The sequence below is a fragment of the Macadamia integrifolia genome, unplaced genomic scaffold, assembly GCF_013358625.1.
Source record: "Macadamia integrifolia cultivar HAES 741 unplaced genomic scaffold, SCU_Mint_v3 scaffold_170A, whole genome shotgun sequence".
Taxonomy (NCBI): Eukaryota; Viridiplantae; Streptophyta; class Magnoliopsida; order Proteales; family Proteaceae; genus Macadamia; species Macadamia integrifolia.
In genome coordinates, this window is record NW_024870628.1 from 183,919 (window position 1) to 192,722 (window position 8,804).

General features: G+C 36.1%; 2 protein-coding genes across 4 annotated transcripts; both read left to right on the plus strand.

Moving 5' to 3' along the window:
• Window positions 1–214: 214 nt before the first annotated feature.
• LOC122070977 (alpha-1,3-arabinosyltransferase XAT3-like) lies at window positions 215–2,294 on the plus strand. Of its 2 annotated transcripts, none has more exons than XM_042635237.1 (3): window positions 215–623; window positions 835–930; window positions 1,028–2,294. In XM_042635237.1, the coding sequence occupies exons 1-3, from the start codon at window positions 482–484 to the stop codon at window positions 2,209–2,211; spliced, it is 1,422 nt and encodes a 473-aa protein (XP_042491171.1). In that variant the 5' UTR covers window positions 215–481; the 3' UTR covers window positions 2,212–2,294. The 2 variants fall into 2 exon arrangements, with proteins under 2 accessions (XP_042491171.1, XP_042491170.1); XM_042635236.1 differs by having other exon boundaries at window positions 226–623; window positions 1,022–2,294.
• A 3,330-nt stretch (window positions 2,295–5,624) lies between these two features.
• On the plus strand, window positions 5,625–7,556 carry LOC122070985 (alpha-1,3-arabinosyltransferase XAT3-like). Of its 2 annotated transcripts, none has more exons than XM_042635246.1 (3): window positions 5,625–5,846; window positions 6,065–6,139; window positions 6,223–7,556. In XM_042635246.1, exons 1-3 carry the CDS (start codon window positions 5,699–5,701, stop codon window positions 7,416–7,418), a joined length of 1,419 nt encoding a protein of 472 aa, XP_042491180.1. In that variant the 5' UTR covers window positions 5,625–5,698; the 3' UTR covers window positions 7,419–7,556. The 2 variants fall into 2 exon arrangements, with proteins under 2 accessions (XP_042491180.1, XP_042491181.1); XM_042635247.1 differs by having other exon boundaries at window positions 6,229–7,556.
• The last annotated feature ends 1,248 nt before the right edge of the window (window positions 7,557–8,804 follow it).

Consider the following 8,804-nt stretch of genomic DNA (forward strand, 5'->3'; position numbering starts at 1 on the left):
TGAATTTATTATAATCTGTAAGGTGGGATTGACTAAGGTATAGATTCTGATCATTTCAAAGTACAAGTGTTATGTTTTGGGTGCCCAAAGCTTTATATAAACCAGGTTTGGTATGGTAGCTCCAAGAAAAGATGCTTTCCCATATTAATGAAAGACAGTATTTTTAAACTCTTCTCTAACAGCTCTAGTTGATCCATTACTTTCAACAAGAGAGAATCTCATGATCCATATTAGAAAATTTCTGAAAACAAATCAAAATTATAGAAATGTTTCTCCCCTAAATCGACTACATACCGAGTCCCTCACAGTCCATTTCATTAAGTAGTAAGATCAACCAACATGAATAATATATACATTGATAGATTTCATTCAAAAAAAGTGAAACTGAAACCTCAACTAATCATAATTTCATATAAAGAGGTAAGCCTGCATTGTATTTTAGCTGAGTCTTGTTTTTCTGAGACTTACAATTGCGTCGAAGATGACTAACCATAGAGAGATTGCTAAAAGGTTCAGTTGGTATGAGCAGAAGCTTGGATATTGGATAATTTTAGGATACTTCATCTTGGCATTAAGCTCCTTCACTATTCTTAAGCCTTATTTGGATCCTGCTCTACCAATTTGTAAGTTACTCTGGCCCTTGTTCTTGTTCTGTTCTTGATTATAAATGTGTATAGACTACATAGCATTCTATCAGTTGTGTCCCCCATTGTCTTCTGCTCTCTTAAGTTCAATGTGAAGCCTAGGAAGACTTTCTTAAGTTAGTGTATTGATTAGTTCCTTTGGATTGTGCAAGCATTTCCAAAAATTCTTACTTATCATATATTTTCACAGCGAATTTGCGGTTTTCAATGGGCTCTGGCCTCACTAAACTAATTGAGGACACAAGTCATTTTCAGAAATTAAATCTAAGCAGTTCTCAGCCATCAGGTAAGAAAATTCTTTTAAGATATTTTTAGTGGATGTGTTGAAGCTTTAAGATATACCTAATTAATTTCATTTTCTTGTTCTTAATGTGAAGTTTCAGGTGGAAAGGGAATTTTGAATCAGGGGAGAAAGCCAATGTGCAATTTTTCAGACCGAATATTCGACTTCTGTGATGTTGAGGGAGATGTAAGGATTCATGGTAAATCCTATACCATCTTTGCTGCTTCATCTCAAAGGAGTGCTTTGGAAGGAAATGAATCATGGTTCATTAAACCTTATCCTAGAAAGTCAGATCAAGCTGCAATGAGGTTTGTTAAGGGATTCTCAGTAAAAGCCATTGTGGGTGATCATGAAGAAACCCCATCTTGTACTGTAAATCACAATGTTCCAGCCATTGTCTTCTCAGCTGGAGGATACTCAGGAAACCACTTCCACTCTTTTAGCGACATAATCGTTCCTCTCTTTGCAACTGCAGCCCAATTCCATGGTGAAGTTCAGTTTCTTGTCACCAACTTAGCAAATTATTGGAAAATCAAGTTCCAAGCAATATTAGAACAACTTTCTAAGTATGAGATCATCAACATTGATCATACTGATGATAAGGTTCATTGCTTCCCTCGTATGATTGTCGGTCTCAAGTATTACAAGGAGTTGAGAGTTGATCCCTTAACATCTTCAAATGGGTACTCCATAAAAATGTTCAGGCAGCTCATAACAAATGCCTATTCACTGAAGAAATCGACTACAATAAAGATCGGTCCTCAAACACAAGAGAAGCCTAGGCTTCTGATCATAGCGCGAAAACGGTCTCGATCATTTATGAATGTTGATGAGATAGCTGAAATGGCTAAAAGCTTGGGGTTTGAAGTGGTTGTCTCTGAGGGTATGAAAAATTTGTATGAATTCTCTCATGTTGTGAACTCTTGTGATGTGATGTTAGGGGTTCATGGAGCAGGGCTTACAAACCTTGTTTTCCTTCCTACCAATGCAATACTAATACAGGTACTTCCTTGGGGTGGATTTGAATGGTTAGCTTCTAATTCTTTTGGGAAGGCTGCCTTGGAGATGGACTTAAGGTACATGGAATATAAGGTCAAGGTAGAGGAGAGCTCTCTACTACAAGAGTACCCTCTTGATCATCCGGTCATTAAGGATCCTCGTTCAGTACATAAGCATAATTTTGTACTATTTAAAGCTGTATACTTGAATAAACAAAATGTAAAGATTGATGTGGGTAGGTTTAGAGCTACCTTATTAGAAGCACTTGACCTTCTTCATTTCTAGAGTTTTTAAGTGTATTTAAGTTGCAGACTTCAAGTCTTCTTGAATTTGAATTTGAAATTGGTCTAGAGAATAAAAAGTTTAAATCTTTTCTTATTTCCAATAATTTGTTCTCTCCTGCTTGCATTCTAGTCTCATTCACTCTTCAAGCCAGCTTATTTCAAGTCCATCTATTTTTTTTTTTTTTTTTGAAAGAGAAACGATAACTTAGTTGATAAAATTTACATATCGACATTTAGAGTTCAGAGCTTTTTGCGCCCAAGTTTTCAAAAGCCTTATATGCAGAGTGGATGTTAAAGAAAAGATGGTCCATGTCCATCAGCCAATCAAAAGTAGGCCAAGACCACTTCAAAAAATTATCAGTAGAGATTAGGCTGTTAAATTCAGATAAGTCTGTTAAAATGCTGTCAAGTCCATTCTTGAAATGTGTGTTTTTAGTACTCAGTCTGCGACAGTGAACTTAGCCATGCTTGGGCTGGACCAAGATAAGCCCATGATTGAATAATTTATTAGACTGGGCTCTAATCTTTCACCCAAGACTTGGAAATTAAACTCGGACTGGTCCTTTAATAAGTAGTGAAGTAAAATCTCAGGCCACCCAGAGTTCATTGCCTGGCCTGGCCTGCTTTAACTCGTACACTCCCCTCCCAGGGTTTCTTTATTCAGAATTGATTGATATCTTTCTTGAAATAAACGAAAAAGAAAAGGAATACGAAACATAACTCATGGATCAACTAAGCCCTCTCTGAGGGCTTGCTTAAGGATAAGAAAGAGAATTCATGTAATATACAGGAATATGTTTGATCCTATCACGGGGATTCTGTAAATATCTCATTCCAAGAATAGAAAGTTCAAAACAATTGAGACTTTTTTGGAGATTAGATGCGGTTACTAATTCATAATCTGGCATGTACAGGATGAACCTCATAATTTAGAATTCAGAATTGTTGCCTCTCGTGGAACACATCAGAGTACATTGTAATTTTAAACTAGGGGTACTCATATTTGCCTTTTGTAGTTTTATTCTTGCTCTATTTTTTTTTCTTCTTTTGAGTTTGTTTCCACACCACACACCCGCCCCCCTCCCCAAAAAAAATTATAGATAGTTGGGCTGGCCATCTAGCATAACAGCTTACTATTAGTCATATTAGTCCCACATCGATTCTGAGTTGGACAACCCCTTTCGTTATATACTCGTGAACACCTTATTAGATTGGTCTTTTGAGATAGAAATTTACACTTACCTAGACTGACAACAATCAAGTCAGGAGTTGGGACTAGCGGGAGTAGAAGACTATATCATAATAAGAATGCCGAGGTTAACACCATAGCCCCGACTGCCAAAGCCTCTTTCATGATAGAGCAGAGCATGATCATGCTCCAAAGGAGGTAATTTATCGATTTGACCATGCCTCTCATTTTAGTCTTCAAAATGCTATATGCAAAGGGGCTCCCGACAAAGGTCAAGCCAAGTGGCACAAGCCATGCTTATACGACATCTACCATTAGCAGAAAAGGCATGCAACTAACAATTGCCTATATCTCAGGCATGCCATTTAAGAACTCTCAGATGAAGGGAGGTTCAAGTGCACACCAATAGCCTAATGGGGAGACAAACCCTCTACCCACTCATGATGGACAATCCAAGACCATTAATCTGATTTGGGGAGAAGACAGGCTAAAAAACCCACAGGCTCTAAGAGAAGATATTTGATTGCATAGAAAATTTAAAGGGAAGAGAATTGAAATTTTCGAATTTAAAAAAGAAATTTGTAATCATTACTCCATGTTTTATTTTTTTTGGTAAAGATTACTCTATGTGATTGTATAAATTACTTAAGTTTCTTATCATATTCAGTAATGATATATTTTACATTTTATAGTAAAGAGTTGTATGTAAAATAAAGTGAAATTTAATAATCAAATATGGAATGATTTGGAGTTACTAATGTAATCGCATGGGGTAATGATTACAAAAGTTTCTTTTTTGAGTTTGAAATTCACTTTTTCTTCCCTCTAATTCCCCTGACAACCAAATAGAGCATTATAGGAACTCATAGATATATGGATTGTAATTATGATAGCAGAGGCCTATCAAACGAGTTAGGATTAATCCACATAAGGAGTGATAGTGAAAAATAAAGAGGTGGAGACCCGAAAAAAGCAACAAATGAAGGCAGTATGAAGCAGCTACATACTAAGATTGAAAAAATAAAAAACAACCTCTAAGTTTGGAATAATATCATGCTTCAGCGTCTCCAAGAGCTATATGAGATGCATGGTACCCAGAAACCAAGGATTTACTTAGTCCTTATGTTTTAAGAGATCTCATCTAGACATGTATCTTTGTTACTGCATATGGTGTAGATCTCCCTTACACCTTCTACTGAAGAGGATCTTATTGCAAGTTCTTACATGTGTGAGGTAAAAAAAAAAAAAAAAAGGTTTTCAAAATACTACATGTGTATTTAATGTAGAGGTAGAAAAAGGTTTTCAAAATAAAAGAGTTTGTCATAATACTACTATTAAAAACTATACATTTTTTCAAGTAGATATATGAAATGACATGATTTACAAAAAAAAAAAAAAATTTGACATATTAAATGTGTATGTGTCTGTGTGGAGGTTACTATAATTACTAAAAAAACTCTTACGGAAAAAAAATCTAATCTAGGGCGCCCAAAACATGCCATGTGTCTTATGTTTCCATCAAATTAAATTAGTGGAAGAAAATTCAGCACAACCGAGCAAACCAGAAAAGTGCATTTCAATCGTTCATTTGGGTAGGAAAGAATCATTGAAATATAGTCCAAATTGTTCTAACCGAGTAACACTTAGATTTAATTTAGATGATTACAGATTGGTTTTTTTTTTTTTTTTTTTATTATTATTATTTTATTTTATTTTATTATTTATTTATTTATTATTACTATCTTTTTGCGTGAAGATGATTAAAGAATTGAATCATTTAATCATGCTACTTATTATATATAGTGACTTGGCTATATGCACTGATCATTACAAAGTACTAACAAAAAAGGTTTGGTATGGTAGACCCAACATAAGATTCTTCCCCATATTAATGAAATGAACCATTTTTAACCTCTTCCCTAACAGCTCTAGTTGATCAATTACTTTCAACCTAAGAGAATCCATGGTCGACAGCTCATGCTCCATATTAAAAAGAATCTAAAACAAAAGAAAATTATAGAGTAGAGGTTCTCCACTTCTCCCCTATAGAATGCGTACTGTGTCCCTTTCAGTCCATTTCAGATTAAGTAGCAACATCAACCAACATTGATATATATCATTAGAAAATGGAAACTGAAACCACTACTTACAATAAATTCATATAAAGAGATAGCCCTGCATTGTATTTTAGCTGCTACAAGCAATTCACAATGACCTAATATCAACTCTCTCTCTCTCTCTCTCTCTCACACACACAAGCATTCCTATAGGGCTTGTTTATTCTGAGGCCTACAATAGAATGTCGAAGATGACAAGCAATAGAGTGGTTGCTAAAAGCTTCAGTTGGTATGAGCCGAAGCTTGGATATTGTGTATTTATAGGATACTTCATCCTGGCTTTAACCACCTTCACTCTTCTTAAACCTTTTTTGGATCTTCTACCAATTTGTAAGTCATCTGGCCCTAGTTCTGCTCTTTCATATAAATGTATTTAGAGACATAGTACATCTATTCTTTCTGTCAATCACATATACTATATAGCCCTCATTCAGTTGTATCCAATTTGAAGCCAAAAGAAAACTCTCTCAAGTTAGTTTATTCTTCAGTTTTTATGCATTGTGCAAGCATCTCCATCAAATTTTCTTACTAATTATATATTTTCGCAGCGAATTTGCAACTGTCAATGGGCACTGGCCTCAATAAACTAGTAATTGAGGACACAAACAGTTCTCAGCCATCAAGTAAGATAATTCTTTTAATCTTGAATGTGTTGACACTTTAAGGTATACCTATTTAATTTCATTCACTTGTTCTCCATGTGAAGTTTCAGGTGGAGAATTAATAATTTTGAAACAGGAGAGAAAGCCAATTTGCAATGTTTCGAACCCGAAATTCGACTTTTGTGATATTGAGGGAGATGTAAGGATTCATGGTAGTAATTCCTCCACCATCTTATTTGCTGCTTCATCTCAAATGGGTACTTTGGAAGGAGATGAATCATGGTTCATCAAACCTCATCCTAGAAAATATGACCGAAATGCAATGAAGTTTATTAAGGAATTCTCAGTAAAAGCCATTGTGGATCATGAAGAAGCCCCACCTTGTACAGTAAATCACAATGTTCCGGCCATTGTCTTCTCAATTGGAGGATACTCAGATAATCAATTCCATTCTTTTTCCGATTTACTCATTCCTCTCTTTACAGTTTCCGCCCAATTTCATGGTGAAGTTCAGTTTCTTGTCGCCAATTTTGAAAAAGATTGGATTATCAAATTCCAAGCAGTACTAGAACAACTTTCTAAGTATGAAATCATCGATATTGATACCGATGATAAGGTTCGTTGTTTCCCGCGTATGATTGTGGGTCTAAAGTTTTACAAGGACTTGAAAATTGATCCCTTAACAGCTTCAAATGGGTACTCCATGAAAATGTTCAGGAAGCTCTTAAGAAAGGCCTATTCATTGAAGAAATCAACTGCAATCAAGATTGGTCCTCATACACAAGAGAAGCCTAAGCTTCTGATCATATCACGTAAAGGGTCTAGATCATTTATGAATGTTGATGAAATAGCTGAAATGGCTAAAAGCTTAGGGCTTGAAGTGGTTGTCTCTGAGGCTACAAAGAATTTGAATGAGTTCTCCCTTGTCTTGAACTCTTGTGATGTGATGTTAGGAGTTCATGGAGCAGGGCTCACAAACTTTGTTTTCCTTCCTACCAATGCAATAGTAATACAGGTACTTCCTTGGGGTGGATTTGAATGGGTAGGTTCTAATTGTTATGGGAAGCAACCTACCTTGGAGATGGACTTAAGGTATTTGGAGTATAAGATCAAGGTAGAAGAGAGCTCTCTACTACAACAGTACCCTCTTGATCATCCAGTCATTAAGGATCCTTCTTCAGTAACTAATCATAGCTGGGGACTATTTAAATCTGTATACATGGATAAGCAAAATGTAAAGATCAATGTGGGTAGATTTAGAGCTACCTTATTAGAAGCACTTGACCTTCTCCATTACTAGCTGGGTTCAAGTATATTTATGTTGTTGACTTATAGTCTTCTTGAATTTGAACTTTGTCTAGGGAACTTTCAGTGTAAATCATTTTTATTCTCAATAATTTGTTCTCTACTTTATTGAATTTTCATCTCATCCGCTCTTCATGCCAGCTTATCTCCATTCTTTTTTGGAATAAAGATTCTCTTCATCCCTTAGTGTCAAAAACCTTAGCATAGATCTGAGTTATGATCGCAACATAGAGTTCCAACGAAAAAGATGGACAGTTAAAAGGTGTAAATTTTAAATACACCTATAGAGGTATCATTAATTTAGACAGTCTCAAATTTAAATATGCATCATTCCTCAAGAATACCTTGTAGCTAGTCCATCCGAAATCACATATAGGGCTCTTAGTTCACCTATATGACATAAATGTTGGATATATTATATATGCCAAGAGTCTAGCACGGTTTATTAAATTAGACAGCCTCCAAGGGGGGTTCACTTCAATTAGAAGATCAACAACCAATAGAAGTTTTGGAATTTCCTTTAACAACCAACTCTATGTGGTTCAATGGCTGAATTTTTAAGAACCTCAACCCAGCTTTGAGGTCTATTAACTCAGCCTCCAGTCCAACCCTAGGACGGGATGAGATATCTCAACTCAAGCCCAACTATGTCAGGCTCATCCCAACCTATCCCAACTCAAATTGACCCAGATTGAGCCAGATTGACCCTGATCAACCCTGGTCAGGGATGGGCTGGCCCTGGTTGACCATGACAATCCCATATAATGCCACTTGGATGAGAGAGAGAGACCATTCACCCATCCATTCTCAAATTTTGAAAGCCAATAATGCATATTAAGGGGAAAAAAGAGAAACATGAGTGCGTGGTGTGATTAAGAAAAGGTAAAAAAAAAAAAAGTATGATATTTTGTATGCATAGGGTCAGGCTGGGCTGACTCAGTCCAACACCTCAACCTAAGCCTGGAATCGGGCCTGAAAATTCCCGCCGAAGTCTGTCCTATGGGCTGAAACACAGCCTAGGTCCTATCCGAGCTCGGGTGGGCTCGAACAGGCTTGGATTGCCTAGGTTTGACACCCCTAACCAAGTCTATATCCAGCTTTTTCCTTTTCTTTTCCGGATTACACAAGAAGAAGTCAAAACTTTTTGAATTTAACTTCTAATTAGTATAATATAATACTTTTTTTTTTTTTTGGACAAACTATAATACCTCAAGCTAGAAGATCCTTTAAACGACTCACCCAAGGACTTTCTCCCTGATCAACCTACTTTTGGCATGTGGCATGGTGATGTTGCAAATCTAGCCATTGGATAAAAGGGTAAGATCTGTATTGGTCACTATTTGAATTTCATAATCAAACTCAGTCATTTACAACCCCCCCC

What these genes read in the sequence shown, in the direction of transcription:
- LOC122070977 (XM_042635236.1), top strand. Translation starts at nt 482, where the DNA reads ATGACTAACCATAGAGAGATTGCTAAAAGGTTCAGTTGGTATGAGCAG. An exon ending in GGATCCTGCTCTACCAATTT is followed by an intron (nt 624 to 834) that starts GTAAGTTACTCT and finishes ATATTTTCACAG; the next exon opens with CGAATTTGCGGTTTTCAATG. An exon ending in AAGCAGTTCTCAGCCATCAG is followed by an intron (nt 931 to 1,021) that starts GTAAGAAAATTC and finishes CTTAATGTGAAG; the next exon opens with TTTCAGGTGGAAAGGGAATT.
- LOC122070985 (XM_042635246.1), top strand. Translation starts at nt 5,699, where the DNA reads ATGTCGAAGATGACAAGCAATAGAGTGGTTGCTAAAAGCTTCAGTTGG. An exon ending in TTTGGATCTTCTACCAATTT is followed by an intron (nt 5,847 to 6,064) that starts GTAAGTCATCTG and finishes ATATTTTCGCAG; the next exon opens with CGAATTTGCAACTGTCAATG. An exon ending in AAACAGTTCTCAGCCATCAA is followed by an intron (nt 6,140 to 6,222) that starts GTAAGATAATTC and finishes CTCCATGTGAAG; the next exon opens with TTTCAGGTGGAGAATTAATA.